We start from the raw sequence: 25,750 nt of genomic DNA, 5'->3' as shown, positions 1-25,750 counted from the left end.
CCGGGGTCGTCGAGCTGAGGGGCCGCGCCCCAGCCGCCACCCCCACCCCGCTCATGTCTTCACTGCCACCGCCTCCGCCTTCAGCTTAGTGGCCGGGTTGACCGGGCCTGGCGCCGCGTAGCCATGGGAACAGGCACGCCCGAGGGGAGGGAGGAGGGGCGGGGCCTACAGCCACGTTCTGTCTAGATGAGTACATTTGACTTAAAAAGCATCCTCTGACTTGAACGTTGGAACCATCTGCATTTACAGTAGGTCTTAATGCTTCATTTTTAATAGCAGTTTACTTTTTGAGCAGGAGATACAATTATAGGTTCAAAATTAACTTCCAATTACTTCCAATAATCACAGAATCTATTCATAATGAAATGTGGATAAAATAGGAAAAACAGTTGTCTGAAGGCATCAGAGAGGGGCAAAAATTAGGAAGGGAGTGAGTACTTGAAAGAAGAGCTGCTTTTGCTGTGGGGGCTCTCTCTAGTCATTTAGACATCAAATAGGACACCACAGGTTTATTGACTTAAAGCAGAGGATGGAGGTTCTATAGGCCATGGCATCTGAAAATTGAAGAAATTGAAAGAAAAATCTGTGGTGGTCTCTGAACTGTATGCACATACCTAGACATGACTCCAAGAAGGCCAGGAGAAAGACAAATCAGGCCCATGCTCCCTGGCTGGTCTCTCAGTTTTCCTGGGACCTGCTGCTGTCTTGAGGGGAAGCAACTGCTTGGAGTTGATCTGTGATGTGTTAGTGAAAGGAAGACCCAGACTAGACAGTGGAAGAAACTGACCCACAGCTCATCTAGTCTGGACTGGACTGGATATTTAAAACCCTTATGACAGGCTGGGGTTGTGAGTCAGTGGTAGAGTGCTTGCCTCATCTGTGTGAGGCACTGGGTTCAATCCTCAGCACCACATATAAATAAATAAATAGAATAAAAATTCATCAACAACTTAAAAAAACAAACAAGCAAACCCTTTAAAAACATCACCACAGGGCTGAGGATGTGGCTCAAGCGGTAGCGTGCTTGCCTGGCATGCATGCGGCCCGGGTTCAATTCTCAGCACCACATACAAACAAAGATGTTGTGTCTGCCAAAAAAATAAATATTAAAAAATTCTCTCTCTCCTTTCCTCTCCTCTCCTCTCTTTTAAAAAAAAATAAAATAAAAACATCACCACATTGTTGGGAGAGAGACAAGGAGGAGGAGGTACCATTGCACTAGGCCAGATTGTATGGATGCAGAGATATCAGTAAACCTGGGTTATAAGGTTATCAAGAAGACTACAGGAAAGAACATATTTTCTTCTTGCTACAAAAGTTGAGTTGTAATAGAAGTTTGCATGGGCCAGCTTGGTGCAGTGGCACGGGCCTGTAATCCCCGAGGCTTGGGAGGCTGAAGTAGGAGGATGCCAAGTTCAAAGCCAGCCTCAGCATCTTAGTAAGGCCCTAAACAACTTAGCAAGAATCCCTGTCTCTAAAATATAAAAATGGGCTGGGAATGTAGCTCAGTGTTTAAGTACCCCTGGGTTCTATCCTTGGTACAAAAAAAAAAAAGGGGGGGGGAGGAGGAAGAGGAATAAAGAAGAAGAAAAAGAAGTAGTAGTGGTAGTAGTAGTAGTAGTTGTTGTAGTTGAAGTTTGAACAGGCCAATGAGTGTCATTGAGGCATTCTATGGACACTGCCATAAACAGCTGGTGGACCTGCAGCTGTTTCCTGCAAAGAAGTGGCACTGGAAAGCATGGACAGCAGCTTTCTACTTCTTTCAGAATGTTCCCATCAGTGAGCACTAGAGGATCCTCTTTGCAAGACTGGTGCTTAACCTGACAGAACTGGCCACCCTTCGGGCTGACCTTGGGAAATTGAAGATTCTGTACTCACATGAGAATTGGCCTAAACCTGTCAAGAAATATTAGAAGAGGGATTTTCAATATGGTTACAACCAAATTCTTTGATGCCTGGTGGCTAATGTGGTGGTATTCAACCCTGTTTTTGGTATGGAGTCATTTCTCCATATTTATGAAAAATATGGAAAATTGTGAAGCTGATTCCTGATCAGAGACCCAAAGATCTGAAAAGCATCATCAGACCCAAGTGCCAAGTTATTTACTTTCCCATAGATTTTCTGATGTGAGCAAAAGTCATTGTCAAGCATATTTTTCAACTTTTGTATCCAGCTTTCATCCACTGGTTTATTTTTATCTTTATTTTGTTTATTTAGTTATTTTAAATGTGGGGCTGAGGATTGAACCCAGTGCTTCACATGTGCCAGGCAAGTGCTCCACATGTGCCAGGCAAGTGCTTGATCTCCTCATAGAGCTTGACCAGCGTCTCTGAATGCTACTGGTTTATATGCAATTCTTTTTCTTTTATTTTTTTCCTTCTTTTTTTTTTTTGGTACTGGGGATTGAACTCAGGGGCACTCACTCAACCACTGAGCCACATCCCCAGCCCTATTTTGTATTTTATTTAGAGACAGGGCCTCACTGAGTTGCTTAGCGCCTCGCTTTTGCTTAGGCTGGTTTTGAACTTGCAATCCTCCTGTCTCAGCCTCTCGAGGTGCTGGGATTACAGGCATGTGCCACCATGCCAAGCTCTTCTTCATTATTTATTTATTTATTAGATGTAGATGGACACAACACAATGCCTTTATTTTTATGTGGTGCTGAGGATCGAACCCGGGTCCTGCTCATGCTAGGCGAGCGCTCTACCACTGAGCCACAATCCCAGCCCCATCTTCTTCATTTTTATTAATTATATTATCTTAAAGAGTTAAGACTTAAAAAAAAAAAAATCTTCCAATCTGTAACTCTATGCTGTGGCCAAAAAAAAACCCCTTTTCTTTCACTTCTTTGTTCTGACCTCTTAAGGCAGCACAGAGACTGGCATGGACATTAAAGTCAAAACCTATTTTTATAGCTGGAATACAGTTAGATTAAGTAGAAATTCCAAAGAGGGAATTTCTCTCGGACTCTGACTTTACTGTGTAAAGAAGGAAAGAACAAAAGAGAATGGGGAAGGCTGGGGCTATAGCTCAGTGGCAGATTGCTTGCCTTGCATGTGTGAAGCACTGGGTTCGATTCTCAGCACCACATAAAAATAAAATAAAAAAATAAAAGCATGCTGTCATCTACAACAATAAATTTAAAAAAAAAAAAAAGAGGATGAGGAGGTAATGGAAAGGGATGTCTGGGAGCTGGGGTTGTGCCTCAGTGGTAGAGCGCTTACTAGCATTCATGAGGCACTGGGTTTGATCCTTAGCACTACATAAATGTAAAATAAAGATATTGTGTCCAGCTAAAACTAAAAAATAATTTTTTTAAAAAAGGAATACCTGTTTCTTAGAGGACATTTGCAAACTAAAGCTGAAGAGGCATCAGACAGAGTGGCCTGGTGTTTATTTCTTCCATCCCCTACTAAAGGATTTTATAGCATGTTCACCTGAGAGGGAGGGTGGAGGGGATGATATGAGGACTTCACAGTACACCTTAAGCTGAGTTTTAGTTCAGATCTATCCTGTATAATTACAAAGGTCCTACTCTGCTGGGAAATACTTGTTCAAGACTGTGCTCCAAATAGCTTAAGTTTCAAGTCAAGTGCAGCCAGCAATTCTTTTGACCCTGCTACATTTGGATGTTGTGTTCCTCAAAGGTTCATGTGTTGGGGACTTGAACTTCAGTATGGTGATGAGAGGTGATGAACCTTGAAGAGGTGGGGCCTATTAGAAAGTCCTTAGATCATTGTGAGTGAATTCTCAAGAGTGAATTGTGATAAGCCTGACTCTCTCAGGTTTCATCTTTTGAGATTTGATCTCTCACTCCCACACATGCTTCCACCATCAACCACTGGGCTTTTGCCAGAACCTATATCACATTATTTGAACTTTCAAGCATTCAAAATTGTGAGCTAAGTCTGGGGTTGTGGTTCAGCGGTAGAGCGCTCGCCTAGCACGTGCAAGGGCCTGGATTAGATTCTCAGTGCAGCATAAAAATAAATAGATATTGTGTCCAACTACAACTAAAAAATAAATATTAAAAAAAAACCCCACAAAGTTGTGAGCTAAATAAACCTTTTCTTAAAAATTCTGGTTTTCAGAGTTAAAGGAAGCAAGCTAAAAGCGTTAAGCAAAGGCTACATGTCATCTCTAGTGGAGTGGGCTGGGGGTTAGGCTCAGTGATAGTTCTGGCCCATGCACAAAGGCTAGGAGTTTGATCCCCAGCACTGACCAAAACAACAAAAAATTCACCTCATCAATATTGAAAAGGTGTTATTAACGTGGGCTGCTCATTCAGCAGGGCTCTGACCATGGAAAGGGGGACCTTAACACTCAAGTGACGGCTCATGGTGAGATATTGACCTAGGGCTGGTCAGTGCAGCTGTTTTAGCTGTTTCCATGACTTGGAACTTTTAGAAACCACAGATGGTCAGATTTTGATATTAAGACCAGTTTTGATGTGTTGAGAAATAGAGGGCAAAATCCACACAGCTCAGTCCACTTCAGAGCATGCCTTCCTTGGAGCCCCATCCTTCCCACCAGACATTTCAGTGTTAACATCCACCTTGGTTTTGTTGTGCACATGAACCTACCATGCCCTGGGAGAGAAACACAATGAGCAAATGGACAGGCTTGTGGCTACTGGAGAAAAGGGATATCAGGGTGCTATAGCTGTTCTATAGATCCCAACTGCCCAGAGACCCTGTTTAGGTAAACCTTCTGGAGAATGAGCCAAGGCTTTCCAAAACACTCAGAAGCAAGGACCTGTTTATTCAGATCTATGGTCAGTTACAAGTTTTGCTTTGATTTTTTTTTTTTGGTCGTGGGCCCCAAAACACATTTGATTTACAGCAAAATACAAAGCCCAATATTTACAACTTGAAATGTTTTTCAAAAAACCACACATACTCCAAAAACAAAGGCTTGGTTTGTCACCACTGAGATGCTATTGTTGCTGGTGTATGTATACTATGTTATCTGTAGTATGAAAGAAAGTGAGACCCCTGGTGATTTCTCATTGATAGTGAATGTGTAATTGTCCTATACTATGAATATGTCAGTGTTATCAAAGGTTATTGTGTTTTGAGCACTTGGTTTATTGAAGATACAAACAATGCTTTTGGCTCTTTGGTTGCAGAGAGAAACTAGCAGGATTCTGCTATACCCTTTTGCCCACTAAAGACCAGTGCCCATCTGTGATACCCATGTGTGATATGGCACCACAGAAGCTGGGCCCCATTCAGTGACATGCTCAGTGGTTTGGGGGCCAAAGGTGAAGCACTCTCCTAACAAGCACCTGTGCTCTGAGAGGGTCTTCATGGAACTGAAAAGTGGAATTCTATGGTCCAGCCTTGAGCCATCTGGAGAACATTAAGAATGCTTTGCCAAATACAGTAGAAAATTTAGCTTTAAAAGTTAAGTCAGAGAGCCATTATCTAGTTTTCCAAGAATTTTTTAGAAACTTTGATTCTTCCCTGCAGTGGAGGCTGGCATCTCATGAGGAAGAGACATTCCAACTTACTATGCCACTTCAAGGACAGCCAGAGATTAAAAGTCAAAGCTGGGTCAGAGCCCCAGAGAGGACAGGCCTAGAGCCAGCGATGGGTACACTGGCCTCTAAGCATTACATGACAAAATCCTAAAATGGTTATAAAAACTCTGAGAATGAGCTCAGTGGCTTCTGGGGCCTTGGACTGAAGGAAGGAAGGGTCCATGGTCAGCTCTGGTTGGAACACTGTGTGGTTCATAAGCCTTCTTTCTTGCCAAGCCTGGATGATTTACCCATTTATTTCTTCTGGATTACTCCCCCACTGCAGGAAAACACCCCCTAGAAGCTGAAAAATGGAAGTATCCTGCCAGGGCCCCTCAGGCCCAGGGAAGGGGCTGTGTGGCAAATCACACTGATCTGCTCTGGAGACAGTGGCTGGCTCATCAGAGCTGGTGCAGCTTCCCTCTCTCAGTCAGGAGTGTCATGGCCATGGCATAGAGGAGGTATCCTAGGACAAGGAGCAGGGAGCAGGGCAGGGGCCCAATGCAGAATAAAGAGGCCACAAAAAAAACCAGCAGGAGTGAGAGCAGTGTCCGGTAGCTGCCCAAGAAACGTAGACTGAGCCTGGGGCCTCGGGCATGGTTGGCCACTTGCCTCCGTCCCACAGGGCTCAGGAGGTGCCTGTTGGCCAGCACAGGCTCAGTGAGGTGGTAGCGACAAAAGCTGCCAAGGAAGTCATCTCGAGAACACAGAGCTACCATTTGGCCTGCAAACTGAAGCACAAACAAGAGCTCAGATGAGGTGTGAACAGTAGGTGACATGAGGGACAGCAGAGCACCCTCCCTCCCAGGTCCCCCGCAGAACTCAGGGATAACTTTCTCATAGGCTCTCTCTTCACCCTGACTCCTAATGGGGGCACAAAGGTGAGGGTGTCACCCTGGGACAGGAGTATCCTCTGTGACCCATTTCTAGAAGCCATTAGGATACCCTTGCAGCCCACTCACTCTGCGGTTGATGGTGGATGACAGCCTAAAGAGTGCTCGGACCAGGCTGGGAATCTCATAGCTTCGGATGGGCTGTAGCTCTGAGTCACCCTGGTATTCAATTTCAAATCTTCGCAATCCATTGATGATCTAGAAACCAAGATTATGAAGACAGTTCAGAAAACACTTCTTTGCCAGCAACCCAGAGAATCTGTTTACTGAGGCAAAGGAGGGTTGAGAACAGGTTGTGTGACCAGGGGATGTCCCTTGGTGACATGAGTCTTTTACCTGGTAGCGGCCCAGAGGAGTGAGGATGAGTCCATCATCCCCTACAATGCAATCTGGGAGCTGCTTTTTCCCATTTTCATCCTGTGTGGTCCCCAGGGCAAACGTGAGCTGGGCAAGCTGGGCTTCACTGAGCTGGCAGAGAGAAAACACCTCTGCTTTCAATTAAGGTGAAGAGAAGGGACTGGTCTCCACCCACTGGTCTCTCTCTGTTTTCATTTATTTAAAAAAAAATACCTTTATTTTATTTATTTATTTTTATGTGGTGCTAAGGATTGAACCCAGGGCCTCACACTTGCTAGGCGAGTGCTCTACCACCGAGCCACAACAACAGACCCCCCCCATGGCTTCTTGATAGTAAATGACAAGGGGAACCCAGACATTATACCCAAGATGTAGGCCTGTCTCCCACAAAATGAACCCAGGCGTGCCCTGGGACAGGAGCCATGTTGGGGCCATGTGTGCAGACCCTTGGCTGGTCATTCCGTGGAGAATAAATTCTTTGGGGAGGGGACCATGTTGAATATGGGATAAGCTCCACAACTCATACTCGAAATATCTGGCGCAGGTACTCCAGGGCCTTCTCTAGGTACTCGTCTGTCTTCCGGACGCTGTCCTGGCCCATCTCATCCAGGTCATTGGCTGGGTATAGGCCATTTGGATCTGTGGGGCTGAAGCCTAGCCATGACAGGAATGAGTGGCCAGCTGGGCTCTCCACACACTGGTCAGAGATGGACTTAGCAGTCTGTTTGGCCTGCGTGATGAGCTGAGCGAGGCGCAAGACCTGCAAGGGAGGCATGGGCAGGCCAAACTCAGGGGGCCACCTCCTAGCATCTGGCCACTCACTGGACAGATGTTGTTGCCAGCTGAGCAGGGCAGCCCTGGGGAGCTGACCTCAGGAGGTATGCATACCCACATAGGCAAGGGACCAGGAAGAGCAGATTTAAGACTTATGATCTTCCAAATTCTATCTTTATTTAAAAAAAAATTAGACTTTACTGGAAAAAAAAAAAGTGGGGAGAGGGGACAGGAGCCACAGGACTAGCTACTCAACACCCAATCTCCCTTCTTTCCTCTCTAAATTGTGGGCACCTTCCCAAGTTCTGCCAGTTTTTACATCTTCAGGGTCCCCATGCCAGTGGCAACTCCAATCACTCACCAGGGTCCGAACCTCAGGTCCAAACATTGGGGTATACTTGCAGTCCTGGCCCTCCAGGCCATAGACATGGCTCTTCACCTTGAATGAGGCATCAGTGACAGCTGGTGGCCACGGTGACAGGAAGCTGCCAGTGACTGTGGGGGCTGTGAAGAGCCGGTGCTGGCGGTGGGGAATGACCAGTTCTGGCTCCAGGAATAGCTGCTCACCTGGAAGGTAGGACACAAGTCTGAAACCTGCTTCCCAGAGTACAGTACTCAGGTACTGACAAGTAGGTGAAGCCAGCAGCCCAAAGACCCAGCACCAGCACCTGATGCTTAGGGGCCCCCTGGCAGTGCCAACAAGAAGGCACAACAAAGCTGAGACACAGCCATACTATTAAACCAAGATCATGCCAGGCATGGTGGTGCACACTTGTAATCCCAGCAATTTGGGAGGCTGAGGCAGAAAGATCACAAGTTCAAAGCCAGCCTCAGCAACTTAGCAAGACCCTATTTCAAAAAATATAAAAGGGGGCTGGGAATGTGGCTCAAGGGGTAGCACCCTTGCCTGGCATGTGCGGGGCGCTGGGTTCGATCCTCAGCACCACATAAAAATAAAATAAAGACGTTGTATCCACCGAAAACTAAAAATAAATAATTCTAAGAAAGAAAGGAAAGAAAGAAAGAAAGAAAGAAAGAAAGAAAGAAAGAAAGAAAGAAAGAAAGAAAGAAAGAAGAAAACCAAGATCATCTCTTGACACTACTGATCACCAAGGAAAATCACATTTCTAATAAAGGTACAGCTGTGGCTTTGCTGCCCCTCTCTTAGGACATACCTGGCCCTACCACCTGGCATGCTGTCCCTGTTTCAGCAGGGAAAAACAGGGTTCAGGGGTTCAGTTAGGCTTAGAGATTTCACTGTCCTGCTGTGTATTAAAAGTTCCCAAACCAACTTGTACTACTTAAGACACCCTGCAAGCCTTAGAAGCACAGGGTTCCTGGGTTCTTCTCCTAAGTGCTGCTTCCTGCCAAGTAAGGATCTGGCCCCAGCTTAACTGGGTGGGGACCTGCCTGATTGGCCCAGGACTGATGACTTACCTTTTTGGATCATTTCGGCCAGGTTGGGCTGGGCAAAGACTTTGGCCACTCGGAACACCATGAGTGCATTCTTGGGGCTGACCAGGTCTGTGCGGAGAGCACGGTTCAAGAAGCCCACAAACAACTTGGTGTACATCAGAAGGTTCTCCTGGACAAAGGGTGCCCTGAGGACCAGGGTGGCAGGTCAAGGGCCAGCCTGAGCAGGACTCCAGGCTAGATCACTCACTAGAGGCAGAAGTTGTGCTGGTCTTCACCCATTAAACCCTTGCTTCTCCCTGGACTTCTAGACTCTGGTCAAGGATTCAAAAAATGGAAGCTCAAGGAAGTCAGGTTTTGGTGGGTAAGGGGTGGAGGGTGGGGGGAGAACAGAGAGAAAGGTGGTACAGAGGCAGGACTTAATGGATCTTCAAGGATGAGGCCCTTCCCAAGGCTACCATGGCAAGGTTGGCCCATATCTTGTCAGGGTAGAGGGAAGAATAGGAGAGGGTTGCCAAGGGAAGGCCTGGGAGTCAGCTATGAGGAACAATAGGAGATGACAAGAGGGTGACTACTTCTCTGTGCTGGTGAAGGGTGGAGGGATGGTTTAGGGGTGACATTTGAGCCAGGAAGTAGGTCAAGGGCAAGGGGATAAAGCATTGTTTTCTTTGGGAAATCCATTGCAGGACATGATAAAGCTCAGTCTAGGAAGAACCAACCTCTGTAACCATTTGTAAGGACTGGGAGAAGAGCCAAGAAGGTAAACAGAGGCAGGGCTGAGACAGTTAATGCATAGCCCCCCCCCGGCTCAACATCCAGCCATGAAAGCTTGTTGCTTGGAGAAGAGAGTAGAGTCTTACCATTTCTCTGACACACATCGGGGCTGGGAATCACTGCTCTGAGCCTGTTTCTCAGGTGCATACCTCCATGGTTGTAGGTAGCTCAGCCACATTTCCAGGACCTGGTGAGGGACACATGTGTCCTGAAGATCTGGTGGCCTACAGACTGATTCCTGGGATGCAGCTCAGATGGGAAGTTCTGCACTTCAGCTGTGGGCAGGGGATGTGCTGGGAAAGGGCAGGAGATACCCTATGTTCTGGTCTCTTCTTGACTTCAGTATAGATGCCAAAGAATTTCTCCCACATTCTCCCAAGGGACTTGCATACCTGTGATGTTTAACTCTTATGTTAACCCTTCAGGAGCCGGGCTCTCAAGCAGCTAAGCACAGCTGTGTGAGGCTGGGAGCCTGACCAGCACTCAATATAGCTGGGGCAAGCCAGGGCTTTTCTGTACCTAAGGGTTGACTGCAAACTTAAACAGGAAGAATTATATGGCTCACCAATGCCTCTTCTCCGAGGCCTCAGTGCTAACAGTTGTTTACTTATCAGGGCCCAAAGTACAAAAGCAAAAGTGCAATGGGGCCAACACTCACAGCTCTGAAGGACGCATCTAAGGGCCAGTGGCCAAAGCAGTGCTGTAGGAAGAGGTACAGTTTCTGTTGGACAAACCTTGGGACAGCGGCCCTGAAAGGAAAGGGAGTCAGTCATGTCACATGCCCCAAGGGGGAGGATCTGCTCAAGAGTAGCCTGGCCTGTGGTGTGTAAGAATCTGCTTTTATCGGTGGGGAATACTGAGGATTGAACCCAGGGATACTCTATCACTGAGGATCTCTAATGCTTTTAATTTTTTACTTTGACAGAATCTTGCTAAGTTGTTTAGGATGGCCCTGAACTTGTGATCCTCCTGCCTCAGCTTCTGTAGTCAGTGGGACCACTCTGCCTGAGTCTCTGCTTCACCAGACAGGAACATTGAGGAAAGATCTGTTTTTAGCTACTCTCTTCAGAGAAAATGAAAGTTAAGACAAAAACCCCAAGGACACAGTAAGTGGTTGTGCCACTGTGATTTCCCCCAACATGTCACCTAGCTCCATACAAGTCACGTACTCTGCTAGCCCATGAGGGTCACCTGCCTAGCTTTGCAGAGGACCCACATGCTCTTTGAGCAAGAGGGTTGCCCTTTATCCTACTCCACATGCCCTGGGGAAAAGTCATGATAGGTGACATGCACACCAGAAAAGGACGTCAGAGGCCATGGAAACCCTGTCACAGCCCTGCACTGACCGTTTGAATTCTTCCAGGGGGCTGGTAGCGTGAGAATGGGTGGAAGGAGAGGCCTGCTCTGGCTTCAGGCTGTTGGCAAAGGCGTGCAGGTGCTTCAGTAGCAGGCGTACCACCAACACATGCTCTTCAGTGGGTGTGAATGATTCCTGAGGCAGAGAAGGCAGGCATCAGGGTCTGAGAAGGTGTGAGACACCCTGTGCTTAGGCCCCAGGTCTGACCTTATCCCACCCCTGGGCCAGCTGCTCTGCTCCCCGACAGGAGGCAGGGGCCAGGTTGGGATCAGAGCCACCCTCTAGGACCCCACTGTGCCTGACATTCATTGGACATAATGCTAGATTTGGACTAAGACCAGCTCAGTGGTGAAGGGATTCGTCCAGTGCCTATAGCACCTGCCCTGGGGTTGGCTGGTTAAATAGGCAAATCTGCAAAGTGCTTTCCAGTACTTCTTAGCCCTACTTTTGTAACACATGACCATATATTCTCAGCACTGCTGTCTGTGCTGGGCCTCAGGGGTCCCCACATCCTGGCCAGTCAGGACGAGGAACCGAGACAGGCCAGTAACCCACCAGAGTTCTGGACTCAGGGTCACCCACCTGCCTCCTGGGTGTTTGCAGAAAATTCACCGGGGATCACCTTTCAGAAGTGGGAACTTCTTCTTTCTCCCCAGTTCCTTCTCTGGCCACAACCCCAAGCCCTCCCACCTGCTCCCCTTCCTGGCCATGGACAAATGGGGAGTTCAGTCACAGAGGAGCCCAGGATGTCATTTCCTCCATTGCCAGTGAACCTGTGGTCAGCTAAAATTCCCAAGCAAGAGCATCCTCAAGCTTGTGAGCTACACTTCTAATTGACAGCACAAATCCAGGATCTTTGTGGCTAAGACCTGAGAGGACAGCCCTTTTGCTAGCTATAGGGTTTCCCTTGTTTGGCATGAGTGCAGTAGTGTGATTTGGAATTGAACTGTGGAGGCAGGGTGTTGGGGTGTCACCTCAAGGCAGGAATCAGATGAACACACTCCTTTCCCACACTTGCCCCCCCAGTTTTCTTGTGCTTCAAACACATTTGCAATGCTGAGGCCAGCATAGGGCCCGGTCTCCTGGTAGACCCTGGGGTGCAGTAGATCACACACAGGATGCTGACCGTTTCACTATCCACTCAGGCTTCCGTCATGAAAATACCCCAAATCTAGGTGATATACCTCACTGACTAAATCTGAGAATAGAACTACGAACAGGAGGTTATTTTCTTCTGTTTGTCTGTAATTTAATTTGTACAAAGAATTTCACTGCCTTTTGTGTGTGTGTATGTATTACTGGGGATTGAACCTTGGGCTTCATGCGTGCTGGGCAAGCACTCTACTACTGAACTACATTTCCAGTTTTCTTAAAAATTTTTTTTGTAGTTGTAGATGGACAGCATGCCTTTATTTTACTTGCTTATTTTTTTAATGTGGTGCTAAGGATTGAACCCAGTGCCTCATAAGTGCTAGGCAAGCACTCTGCCAATGAGCTATAGCCCCAGCCCTCCAGCTCTTTTTAAGACAATGTCTAAGTTGCCCAGGACAGCCTTGAACTTGCATTCCTATCTGTCTCCTGAGTAGCTGTGAGTACAGGCACTCACAATGATGTTCAGCTTTACAATGGTTTTGAAGAAAAAAAAAATATAATATATGATGTCCCCTCTGAAACTCATGTTGAAATATTTTTTTAAGAATTGTTTTTTACCTTGATTTACTTATTTTCACATGGTGCTGAGGATCAAACCCAGCACCTTGTACATGCTAGATAAGCGCTCTACCGCTGAGCCACAACCCAGCCCTCATGTTGAAATTTAATCCCCACTGTGAGTTACTGAGGTGGGACCAGGTGGGACCTTTAAGAGGTGATTAGGGTGAATAGTTATCCTAAAAGTGGGTCTGCTGCAAAAGCCAGTTTGGCTAGGTACGTCTCATGTTCTTTATCCCTTGCAAAGTGATGTCCTGCATCATCTAAGGACTCTACCAGCAACAAAGCCATCACCAGATGTGGCCCCATGACCTTGAATGAGAGTTGTGAGCCAAAATAAATCTGTGTGTGTGTGTGTGTGTGTGTGTGTGTGTAAGAGAGAGAAAGAGAGACTGGGGATTGAATCCAGGGGCATTTACCTCCGAGCTACACCCCCAGCCCCTTTTGTTTTATTTTTGGGATAGGGTCTCACTAAGTTGTCAAGGCTGGCCTCAAACCTGCCATCCTCCTGCCTCAGCCTCCTGAGTTGCTGGGATTACAAGTATGCACCACTGTGTCAGGCAATAAATCTCTTTTCTTTATAACTTACCATTCTTTTCAATTTGTTTTATTAGTAATAGAAAACGGACTAAGATACAATAATAATGTTAATGCTAATTAATACTAAAAGAATAGAAGAATATCAATGCCAAACTATAACACCCCAATTCAGGAGGCTTACCCTTTTCTACACCCTCATTCCTGACCCGTGGGGTCCTAAGATGCGATGTCATTCCCATCATCACACGAACTGGTAGTCCACCTTCTCCTGCTTGTGCACCTCTCCCACTTTGCCCCATCCTCTGTTTAATCTCCACTGAGAGTTACTGAGGTGGGACCAGGTGGGATTTTTAAGAGATCTGAGGAGCTAGCTTCTGGGGGCCAGGCTCTGGATGCCTGTTGCTGGCAACCACATGGCACCCTCTCAGGCTACTTTCCTGCTAGGTTTGCCAAACAAAACTTCTCTCCTAACTCCCTAAACTCTCTTAGGCCAAATTCCCATGCAAAATATGATGCCACAGTTGTACTTGGGCCTCTATGCAGTACTGGGGATGGAATCCAGGGACTTGCACATACTAGGCAAGCACTCTACCACTGAGCTACACCTGTAGTCCCCACCTGCTTACTTTCTAAGAATGAATCCCCAAAGCTTACAGCATTTCCTACTGGGCCCAACCTCTCAAGGATTCTTCCCTCACCCCTCTCCTACTCTGGGGATGAATGAGCCAGATGTTTTTCCAGGGATCCTGTTACACATTTGGTCCTCCCATGAGGCTTCTTCTCCCTCCTTAATGCAACCCCTGCTTCTGAGCCCTGCCATATGCTGCAATCACCATCCTCTCCCACCAACACTGGGTGGCCAAGCCATTTTTCTTATCTTGTACTCAAATTCAAGCTTTATTGTTGTGGGATCCTCTCCAGAGTGAGTAGAACAGAGCCCTGGCCACAAGCATGGCTCCACATTTCCACTGTTTCTCACAAATAAGCTAATGTCATCATCCCTGAAATATCTGACAGGTCTAAACTCCACTTCTTGACCTGAATCCATTGATATACTTGTTATTCTGAGTACACCAGCCTCCATGAGGTTACCACCTGATGTCATTTGCTATTGGAAGAGTCTACCAGTAGCTCGCGCTCAACAGGCCAGACCCCACTAGACTGTCAAAGCCCTGAGTTCTTCCCACCCCTTGCTATACATACAGACTTGGGATAGCTGCAGCCTCCAGCAGGTGATGGCTCTGAACAAGGTAGAACCCACACCACCCCTAAGTCCCAAGGCCTCTGCACCTTGGTCACTTCCTGAGCATCATGACCTTGCACAGTGAAGGTGAGCTGAGCCACTGCAAAGCTCACTCTCATACCTGAGAACTTGAGATACCTCTGCTGGTTGGGGTTCACCCAGACACATTTTGTGACGTCAAGGCCATATGCCTCACTCTGTCACATGGCCACATACCCCCAAACCAAGCTAGTCTGCAAAGGTGGAGGCCTGGCCTCCTGTCTCATTCACAGACTATCCCTCTGCTGAATACTAGCCTCTCAATCACATGCAGCAGGCCCCAGCCAGACCTTGCTCTGCCAATGTGCTGACATGCACTGTGTTCCCACTGTGGGGCAAGGGTAAGGGAAGGAAACGAGAGCGGCCAGTACTTGGTAGGCGTGGAGGGCCTGGAGGCTGGGTTGGGCAGGGCTGTGGAGGGCGCTGGAGACACTGAGTCGGTAGTGCAGAACCTCCAGCTGAGAGACAACACAAAGAGAGAAGCCAACAAGAGTCAGGGGGTTGGAAGATGAGGCAGGGTGGGGAAAGGGAGAGATGGGACCAAACAGGACAGGGGAAGGGGGAAGTGGGGAGAGAAAGAACAGTGAGAAGGAGCCCAGAAGGAAGGAGAAACAAACAAACAAAACAAAACAAAACAAAACAAAAACATGTCAGTGGCAATCCAACCAATTTTAGCCCCAGCAGCCTTGGGCCAGCAAAGCACCACCCCTCTCAGTGGTCCAGACCAGGGCCTCCCAGCACAGGCAAACCTACAGCCAGGCCCATTTGGACATATTCTTCAGCCTTACAGACTGAGAAACAGGCAGACCCTCAAGATCACTAGGGAAGCTCCTCAATGTTGCTAGAGCTAAAGGCATCTTCAGCTCTGAAGTTAGCCCAACTCTGTCCTTCGAAAGAACCTGCTCTCCCACCAACCAAGAGACTGCACTACATGTGGTACATGCACACCATAGCCCACCAGAACCCAGGTCCCTCACTAGGACATACTGTCAGCCACCAAGGCCCAGAAGGCTCAGGAAAGAAAATTTTTGTTGTTGTTATACTGATGATTAAACCCAAGGGCGCTCTACTACCGAACTATATCTCCAGCCTTTTTTATTCTGAGATGGTCTTGCTAAATTGCCCAGACTGATCTCGAACTTTTGATCTTCCTGCCTCAGCCTCCCAAGTGTTGGGATTACAGGTATGCACCACAGCACCAAGCTCAAAAGAGAAACTTGAGAAGCCAGTCCCAGGACTCTCTGTCCAGAAAAGTATATATGCTGTTGGCCCTCTGTAGCTGTAGGTTCTGATCCACAGATGTGACTAATCTTTGATGGAAAACATTCAGGGGAAAAAAAAAGTTGCGACTGTATTGATCATGTATAGACTATTTTTTTTGTCATTATTTCCTAAATAATACAGTATAATAACTATTTATATAATATTTACATTGAATTAAGCATTATAAGTAATTTAGAAGTAACTTAAGCATATAGGAGAATATGCATAGATTATATTCAAATACTATATCATTTTATATAAGGGACTTAAAGATTTATGGGTTTGGTATCCTCAGGTGGCAATGCTCCTGGAACCAGTCCCCCACAAATATTGAGGAACAACTGTAATGTACTGGATTTCACTGGTTGTCTTTGAGAAGAAATTTACCAAATTAGTTAGGTAAATGACATGATCAATTCTTATGTGTCTAAAATCCAATCAATGCTCCTTCCACGAATGTTTCTCTCTCAGAACTGAGAGGACAGGGACAGGTTTCCAGGTACAGAGATAAGCACAGGCTCAGCCCACCATGCCCACTCTCTGCCCTCCACACCCCACATTCTGTAAATTTAAGTCCCAACTGTAAATTAGTCCTAACTGTGGGAAGACAGCTGCTTCTACCTCACTAGGATTCCCTGCCCTCCAAATGCACAGGGATCTCAATGGAAGAAGCCCCAAGAATTTGGCTATAGCCACATAGTCCTAGAGGCAGCAGGAACCCTGAGGCTGGGACAGCCCAGGAACAAGGGTGACAGCTGAGCTAGCATGCTGTCTGGTCCCCAGCCCAGGATCCTCTACCCTACTGACCTGCACCATCACTGCCTGCTGATATACCCTTCATCTAACCCAGCCCAGAGCAGGCCTGGCACAGAAAAGGCCATGCCTCCTGCCAAAGCAGCATGCCTGCCAGGATTCATACAGGAGAGCTCAGAATGCACAAGTCAATGCTGAGAAATGCAGGGCCAGGTGGGAAGCACAGTAGGATGGCAAAGGCCCCTCATAGCTTTCCTCTGTACCAGACCCCAGACTTGGATGCAGCACTCAGGGAGCAATCTGGGAGTAGTTTCCCAATTGAGTCTCTGCCCCTCCCTGTAGAAACACAGGGCAAGTTCCACAGTCACCTACAGAGCCATAGCTGTCACTGTCCCCCAGCCACTGGGCAGTGAATGCATGCCCTGAACCCAGCCTGGCCAGAATGGGACTTAGGTGCTGCACTTCTTGCATCTAGAAATTAGAGAGGGGTTGGCAAGGACTTCCATAAGATAGGGACAGCACAGGTCATGATAAACAGTTAAGGGGCCTTGAATGATGGGGACTTCCACAGCTGTCTTCCCCCAGCTCCCATCCACTCAGTATTCTTGGGTTTTGTTTTCTGCCTTAACAGGAGAAGCCAAAGGGCAGATGCTCTTTGGGCACTGTCCTCCCATTGCCAATCATTCTGGGCAGGTCTCACCCAAGGTCTGGCCAAGAGGAAGCTGGGGACAAAAGGGAAGGTGCTTTCCTTCCTGAGGATGGACAACCCACTGACCTTTCTGCATGGCTCATGAAGACACAGAATCTTCATGTGACAGTCCAGAAGGGCCTTTCTGGTTGACCCTTGAAAGTAGGTATAGCTTCCACTCACTTAGAAGGCAGTATAAGCACAAAGGAAGACAATGCAGCAAAGCATCATGCACAGGACTGAGTGAGCCTCCCAGGGTCCCAGGGGAGAAGTTCAGCTCTGGGAACCAACTTGAGAGAAGCCCAGCTGCCATGCGCTAGCTAGGAACATAAAGCAAGACTACATTGGAAGCACTGGAAGAAAGGGCATTGCAGGCTCTTTGTGTTCAAGGGGCACAGGACAGAGTCTTTAGCCTTTCCACATTCTCCTCCTCCTATGTGATGCCAAGGATGGAGATTTGGGGTGCCGTGTGCTTTGAGAGAGCAGCAGTAGGTACAAATCTCATTCTCCACACAGCAGAGCACTGGGGTTGTAGAACTAGGACTCCGCAGCAGGAGCAGAACCATGATCTTTCCCAAAATCTGAGATAATTTATCACATACCCTTCTCATTTTTAATTTCATCACCCACCCATAGACTCTTAAAAATCTTGAAATTTTTAAGAATTCTGTGGAGTTGTCACAAAATCAACATCTATAGAGCAAACTTATACACAGAAACCATGGCAACAGACGGTACAGTTAATGCTGCCTTGGGTAGGGGCTTGGGTATGTGATTCAAGTTATTTACAGTATGTGAACCTTGCTGTGACTCTAAGTGCCTATGCAGACACTCACTAATATGGGCCCAGTCCGAGGCAGAAATAGCTGGAGGTTCCAGGGACTCTGCCACCTCCATGTCTCAGCAAATGAGTATGCTGCCCAGGGAAGGAGGGAGAAGAAAAGCCATAGAAAGGGAGGGAGGAGGAGGAGGCAGGCTGGGCCATATGCAGGAGAGCAGCAGGCCCCATCCACTATAAAAATGTTTTGTTGTTGTTGATGCTCTGGAGTAGGTAAATGCAGTGCAGGCAAGCAAAGAAGGTTTGGGTTCACTAGTGGTAGGGGTCTGTGGAGGGCTATCACCTCACCTGAGAGCATGAGAGTATTGCTGATAGCAATGGGGAAACCAGGATGTGACTCCCAGAGGCAACTGCAGCTTCCCCTACCCTCAGAGCAATAGCACCAAAATCTCAGCCATTCCTGCTACAGGGAGAATCCACATAGGGAGACCCCCAGAAGGACAGACCACTTAAGGGCTTAGCCCTTGAAGTGCAAGCTGCCCGTATAACTGGAGAACAATACTCATTTGTGTTCAACATCTGAGTAAGGGGTAGATGGTGGGCTTCTGTGTCCCATCATCTAGGCTGTGACAACTAACTCAGACTATGGACAAGGAATAGCAGATTGACCAGGGTCAAAGGCAAGAGGTAGACCAACTATGGTAACATACCTTGGCATGAGGAGACTGCATTTTTTGGTACATCTCCAAGGAGTAATGATGAAGCCACATTTCAACAAAAACCTGCAAAAGAGCATGATCGAAATTGTTTGACAACAGTGCCAAGACCATTCAATGGGGAAAGGAGTCCTTCCAACAAATAGTGCTGGGAAGACAGTTGTCCGCATACAAAAGAATAAAATACCACACATAAAATTAACTCAAAATGGATCAGCAGTCTAAATGTAAGAGCTAAAACCATAAAACTTAGAAGAAAACATAGAGAAAGCTTCATGACAATAGATTTGATCAAGACTTTCTCATTATGAGATCAAAAGCACAGGCGAATAGAAGGAAAAAAGACATTGTGATATTATTAAAACCAAAACTTTGGTGATTCAAAAGATACTATCAACAGAGTAAGGCAGTCCACAGAATGGGAGAAAATACTTGCAACCACACATCTGATATAGGGTTAATTTCCAGAAATATACACAAAGTCTAAAACTCTATGACAAAAAGTTAAAACAACCTGACTGAAAAATGAAAAAACATCTTTCTGGGTGTAATGGTGCATGCCTATAATCCCAGCAACTCTGGAGGCTAAAGCAGGAGGATCATAAATTCAAGGCCATCCTCAGCCATTTAGTGAGGATTTAAGCAACTTAGCAAGACCCTGTCTCAAAATAAAAAGGGTTGGGAATGTGGTTCAGTAGAGAAACCCTTCAGGGTTCTATCCCCAGCACCAAAAAAAAGTACAAACACCTAAATACCTTGAATAGATATTTTTCCAGAGAAGATTTATGAATGGCCACTAAGATGCTCACCATTAACTAATCATTAGAGAAACGCAAATCAAAATGAGATACTACTTCAATATTGACTACAGGGTCGCTATTATCAAAAAATAATTGATCATAAAAATGTGGAGAAAATAGAACTCTATGTACCCCGCTGGTGGGAACATAATAAAATGGTACAGAAACTCTAACAAAACAGTACGGTGATGCCTCAAAAAAAAATTAAACATAAAATTAACATGTCCATTCCTAGGAATATTGGGTGTACCCTAAAAGATCTAAATACTGGATTTTTTTTTTTTTCTAATGTAGTACTAGTGATTGAACCCAGGGGCTCTCTACCACTGAACTATATGCCCAGTCCTTTTTTTTTTCTTGGTTGTCCATAGACCTTTATTTTATTTATTTATATGTGGTACTGAGCATTGAACCCAGTGCCTCCCACATGCTCGGCAAGCACTCTATGCTGAACTACAACCCCAGCCCCTGCCCAGTCCTTTTTATTTTTTGAGATAGGGTCTTAATAAGTTGCCAAGGTTAGCCTCAAACTTGTGATCCTCCTGCCTCAGCCTTAAGTTGCTAGGATTACAGGCAGAGTACCTGGCTGAAAGCTGGATCTTGAGATATTTGTACCCTTATGTTCATAGTAACATTATTCCCAATAGCTAAAACTGGAACCAACCCAAATGTCTATCAACAGAAAAATGGATAAACAAAAGATGATATGTACATATAATAGATATATCCATATAATAATTCAGCCTTAAAAAGGAGGTTATGCTAAGTAAATACTGTGTGTAAAAATCTAGATAAATATTCTAAGATATGAAGTACCTAGAGTAGTCAAATTCATAGAAACAGAAAACAGAATAATAATTACTGGGGGTTGGGAAGGGGAAAATAGATCACTGTTGTTTAATGGGTATTCTTTCAGTTTTTGAAGATAAAAAATGTTTCAGAATTGGGGCTGGGGTGGTGGCTCAGTGGTAGAGTGCTCGCCTAGCATGCATGAGGCACTGGGTTCGATCCTTGGCACCACATAAAAACAAACTAATGTATCCACCTAAAGCTAAAGATACATAAATAAATAAATATTAAAAAAAAAAAATGTTTCAGAATTTAGATGCACAACAATGTGAATGTACTTGGTACTACTGAACACTTATAAAAAATGGTTAAGATGATACAATTTATGTTATATTTTAACCACAATTAAAACTTTTTGGGCTGGGGTTGTGGCTCAGCGGTAGACCGCTCACCTCGTACGTGCATGCGGGACCCTGGGTTCGATCCTCAGCACCACATAAAAAATAAATAAGTAAAATAAAGGTATTGTGTCCAATTACAACTAAAAAATAAATATTAAAAAAAAAAAACCCAACTTTTCATTAGCTGGGCATAATGGGGCAGGCTTATAATTCCAAGTGACTCGGGAGACTGAGGCAGGAGGATCCAAGTTTGAGGCCAGCCTCAATAATTTAGTGAGGCCCTAAGCAACTTAGTGAGACCCTGTCTCAAAATAAAAAATAAAAAAATGGCTGGGGATGTGGCTCAATGGTAAACCTCTGGGTTTAATTCCCAGTACCAAAAACAACTTGAAACAGAACTCTTCAACTCTGTCCTGAAAGTGTCCGTTCACCTGCCTTCCTCATAGCCAACACAGCACAGAGCCCACATTAGCTTGAACCATCTGGACTACCATGGTCTGCTTTATGAACAACAATATGACAATTCCTATCATTTCTACCTCCTAGGGCTGCTGTGAAAAATAACCTGGGGGCTTCTAAAAGCACAGCACTCCACACACCACTACAAGGTAGGAGACCAAATCCCATCCTATTCATGTTCCAGGCTGTCAATAGCAATACTATGGATAACAAGTCAGCCCCAGAATCTAGCATCAGAACCAGATGATTCTCTCTAGGGCCTGGGTGGCCAGCACACAGAAGGGCAGAACTGGGCTGGGGTTGTAGCTCAGTGGTAGAGTGCTTGCCTAAAATGTTTGAAACACTGGGTTCATTCCAGCACCACATTAAAATAAAGGTATTGTGTGCATCTACACCTTAAAAAAATTATATATGTATATGTATATGTGTATATAAACAAAAGAAAAAAGGGTAGGACCACTTAGGACGTGAGCAAGCCCAAGCAAGGGCCCCCTCCCATTTGCATCTCCTGACACGAAGGGTGGTGGCTCCCTTCTGACCAAAGTGGAGGCTTTGTAGGGCCCTCATGTTTCAGCATCATAAAAATGCTTCTCTGGCAAGATTTAATACCCACAAGATGGTGTTCAAAAGGAAACATCTTAAAACAACATGGGAGAGGATCAGAGGACCAGGGTGGGATGTACAGCATTCACACAATGATTTCTCTTTTTTTAAAAAAAACTTTATTTTTTAGTTGTAGTTGGACATAATACCTTTATTTATTTAAAGTGGTGCTGAGGATCAAACCAGGGCCTTGCATGTGCTAGGCAAGCACTCTACCACTAAGCCACAACCCCAGCCCTCTTTCTTTCTTCTTTTGTATGGAAATGTAGGACACTAGGGATTGAACCCAGGGTGCTCTACCAGTGAGCTACATATCTAGATCTTTTTTTTTTTTTTTTAACATTTTATTTATTTATTACTGTGTATGTTTTACAGGGATTAAACCCTGGGGTGCTCTACCACTGACCTATATTCTGTGCCCTTTCTGAGATAGAGTCTCACTAAATTGCCCAGGCTGGTGCCGAAGTTGCAATCCTCAGGCTCCTAGTGGTAGGATTACAGGTGTGTGCCACCATGACCAGCAACTGCAATGATTATATCACCAAGAGAAAAACAAAACAAGTCAGAAACAGTGGTGCATACTTATCATCCTAACTACTTGGGAGGTTGAGGCAAGTTTGAGGGCAGCCTTGGAAACTTAACTAGACCTTGTCTCAAAATAAAACATTAAAAGGACTGGGGATTTAGTTTAGTGGTAGAGCACCCCTAAGTTCTATCCCCAAGCAAAACAAAACTCTTGTAGTTGAACAGGGAACCTGTGATGGAAAACATCATCAATAGCGTATTGGTTAGACAGGTGGATAGATTTCTTTTCACAGGTTTTCTAAATGTCTCAGCAGGAAAATGCCAACATTTAGTACTACCTTCAGGCTCACAAGATGTTTTGAGCATTCTACCCTATATGGTGGAGAGTGGTTGAGCAGTTTGTTTTGAAATGGAAGCAGAGGGGGCTGGGATTATGGCTCAGCGGTGGAGCGCTCGCCTAGCACCAGCAGGACCCAGGTTCAATCCTCAGCACATATAAAAAAAAAAGGCATTGTATTGTGTCCATCTACACCTAAAAAATATTAAAAAACAAAAAACAAAACAAAACAAAACAAAAAAACCCCCACTATTTTTCTAAAAAAAAGAAATAGAAGCAGAGACAGACCCAGCCTCCTGGGCTCTCACCTGGAGGAGAGTTTCTGACCTCCAGATCTCATGGGAGGCAGGGTCTGCATTCACAGATGTCTGATGAGAGATGTGTCGCTTCAGAAGGCTGGTGTGATGAAGGCCGTAGGAGGCAAAGGGCATGGCTGGTGTCCTGATAGTGATATGAAAATAGGCCTGAGTTAGGGATTATTGCTGTCTAAGCTGGGGGCAATCTGGATATCAAAATCAATGATGTCAGTAACTGAATATAAGGTATTGAACCACATACAACAACCCCCAGGTCCATATTTATATTCTTTTTTTTTTAATTAGTTTTTTGTAGTTGTAGATGGATAGCATACCTTTATTTTATTTGCTTATTTTTATGCGGTGCTAAGGATAGAACCCAGTGCCTCACAAATGCTAGGCAAGTGTTCTGCCACTGAGCTACAACTCCAGCCTGTGATATTCTTAAATAAATAAATAAGGGAGAAGAGACTCCTTACCATAGAGTGCCCACTTAATCAATGTTGAAGGGATGAAATCAGAAAATCACCATTTGGCAACTGCCCAATTAATATCTGATTTGGGTAAGAATCAACAGTGGATGCTAACATGAGTGATGATTACATACTCTCAATTTATCTTCCCACTAAATCCTCAGTATTAATTTAGGGCAAAGTATGGATTTAACAATAGAAAAATCTGGCTAACACCCTTAACCCAATGACCAAGCTCATATCACCAGTATTAGGGCAAAGGGACACCATGAGTCTCCCAACTGGACACCAGGGAAAAACCAAACATCACAGCTGTTGTGCTTCTGCCCAAAAAGTCCAAGCTGGGCCTAGCCATGAGCGGACAAAAAACAGACAGCTCAAGTGAGGGAGCATCAACACACAAGTGGCCTGTATATTAAGAGGAGCCATGGTTGGGAAAGACAGAGACTGAGGGACTGTTCCAGACTGAAAGGCACTAGAGAAACCAGTGCACACAGCGAGCAAGCCTGTGTCAGGCTCAGTTAGGTAACAGATGTGAGTTGGGTGGCTGACGGCAGACTCTTCACAGGGTCTGAGGATTAGGTGATGACTGGTAGCAGTACTAGCTACCATGTAACAACAGTATTCCTGCTGTGGACAGAAGTACCATTGTCATGTAGGAGAATGCAACAGCTTTTGGGAAATACAGTTTGGAATATTAAGAGGTCCTGGGGTAGCATATCTATAAGTTGTTCCAACAGTCCAAGGGGGGTGGGAGGAGGGTGTGCGTATGTGTGTGTGTGTGCGCGCGCGTGCACGTGCTGTAGGAATGAATTTAAAGAGAAAGGATTAAAGAGACATTGCAAAGTGTCAACAATTTGAGAATCTGGGTGAAAGGATTGTGGAACATTTTTGTTACTTTTCTGTAAGTCTGAAGTTATTTCCAAATAAAAAGTTTAAATAAACCAAGAACAGAATACTTCTTGGAAGCTGCATTCTGTCTTAGAGAGGGTATGACTCCAACCCACCTCCAAATCCTGCTTAACCAGAGTACAGTCAAGATCACCAGCTACTGTTGTCACCTAGGCAGCTTCTCCTGTCTCCTGAACCTATCTCTCCACTCTCTGAGGGCATCAGTCCACACATGTGAGTTTTGTCTGAAGGCATGGCCTAGTGTGCATATGTCAGCAAATATGAGCTGGGTCAGTATCTGCAGCACACAGCCTGTATGCAGCCTCCCAGTGTAGGAGCTGGGCCAGTGAGGTTAAGAAGTAGGAAAGGAACACAGGCAACTGCTACTAGAGAAGGAGGGGCTCCTGTAGAAAGTTGGCCAAGAGGCCCTGAGTTAAAAGTCTATAATGGCTCCATGGAGTCATCCAGAGAATGCTCAGGATGACTTAGGCTAAGACTGCTACACATCCCCTAGATGTGCAGTACAGCATTAGGCTCAGTCTATATAACCTGGCACAAAAGGTTTTTCATCCCATGGCCTCCCCCTATTATTTTTAGTCCACAGGACAATTGTTCACCTTACACCCTGCTTGCCACATCAATGGGGTTTAGATGCTACAACTGGTGAGGGTTGTTATGAGAACATAAGCCTGTTCCCATACCAGAAGGTCATAAATAAAGCCACAGACCACCAAAAACTACAACACAAAATGCCCTCCAGTCTGTAGTAGGATGGCTGACATCGGGATATGAGAGGTAAGAAAAATCAGAGACTCTCAAACAATGGGTGGTACCCCTGTCTCTGTAGGCAATGCCACTGACCAGGTCACTTCTTTATAGAAGAGCCAGGCCTTTATGACCAAGGCAGTCTTACCTGGGAGCTGGTGAGGGGCTGGTCCCCCCTGGACTGGAAGAGAGTGGGGGAGGCACACTGCCTTCAGTGGGCAGGAACCACGACAGGTACCTGTCGACCAGGATGAAATAGGCACAGTCTGAAGTACGGACATGGAGGGACACAGGTAGTGGCTAGAAAACCAAACTCATTATTAGTGTGGGCTCTGGGTTCCAAGCTAGCTTCCTCCAAGCACCAACAACTACAGGGATACCCCAGGCCAAGCCCCCACCCTTCACAGCAGGACTTGGTAAAGCAAGAAGGCACTCAAGAGGCATTCCTTCTGTACCTTTTGAGTGATGAGGCTCAAGGCAAAGAAGAATATGTAATACTCAAATGGATCTGACAGCAGTGTCAAGGAGCAAAACAGTATTGGTGGGCCACCCTCCAATGATGTGTGCTGAGCTATTCACAGCCTCCCCACC

General features: G+C 45.8%; 2 protein-coding genes and 1 pseudogene across 11 annotated transcripts in view; 1 reads left to right on the top strand and 2 right to left on the bottom strand.

Moving 5' to 3' along the window:
* Ccdc74b (coiled-coil domain containing 74B) overlaps positions 1–895 on the bottom strand; it is a 6,411-nt gene extending 5,516 nt beyond the window's left edge. For 2 of the 3 annotated variants that reach the window (XM_048785111.1, XM_048785112.1), the window contains exon 1: positions 8–894. In XM_048785111.1, the coding sequence (XP_048641068.1) occupies positions 8–55 (48 nt within the window). In that variant the 5' untranslated portion in view covers positions 56–894. The other variant, XM_048785113.1, reaches the window with a different exon arrangement.
* A 669-nt stretch (positions 896–1,564) lies between these two features.
* On the top strand, positions 1,565–2,396 carry LOC125611133 (annotated as a pseudogene).
* A 2,346-nt stretch (positions 2,397–4,742) lies between these two features.
* Smpd4 (sphingomyelin phosphodiesterase 4) overlaps positions 4,743–25,750 on the bottom strand; it is a 28,194-nt gene continuing 7,186 nt past the window's right edge. For 5 of the 8 annotated variants that reach the window (XM_048785099.1, XM_015500374.2, XM_015500375.2 and 2 more), the window contains 14 exons: positions 25,615–25,667; positions 25,308–25,459; positions 23,043–23,175; positions 18,815–18,886; positions 14,994–15,080; positions 11,080–11,225; positions 10,392–10,482; positions 9,820–9,920; positions 8,984–9,147; positions 7,908–8,113; positions 7,299–7,532; positions 6,752–6,883; positions 6,485–6,613; positions 4,743–6,253 (listed from right to left, as the gene is read on the bottom strand). In XM_048785099.1, the coding sequence (XP_048641056.1) occupies positions 5,924–6,253; positions 6,485–6,613; positions 6,752–6,883; positions 7,299–7,532; positions 7,908–8,113; positions 8,984–9,147; positions 9,820–9,920; positions 10,392–10,482; positions 11,080–11,225; positions 14,994–15,080; positions 18,815–18,886; positions 23,043–23,175; positions 25,308–25,459; positions 25,615–25,667 (2,030 nt within the window). In that variant the 3' untranslated portion in view covers positions 4,743–5,923. The remainder of the gene's footprint in view (positions 6,254–6,484; positions 6,614–6,751; positions 6,884–7,298; positions 7,533–7,907; positions 8,114–8,983; positions 9,148–9,819; positions 9,921–10,391; positions 10,483–11,079; positions 11,226–14,993; positions 15,081–18,814; positions 18,887–23,042; positions 23,176–25,307; positions 25,460–25,614; positions 25,668–25,750) is intronic. The other 3 variants (XM_015500376.2, XM_015500378.2, XM_048785101.1) reach the window with 3 other exon arrangements.

Source organism: Marmota marmota, unplaced genomic scaffold (genome assembly GCF_001458135.2).
Source record: "Marmota marmota marmota unplaced genomic scaffold, marMar, whole genome shotgun sequence".
In the NCBI taxonomy this organism is placed as follows: Eukaryota; Metazoa; Chordata; class Mammalia; order Rodentia; family Sciuridae; genus Marmota; species Marmota marmota.
Note: the sequence above shows the minus strand (reverse complement) of the source record. Positions and strands in the feature narration are given on the sequence as shown.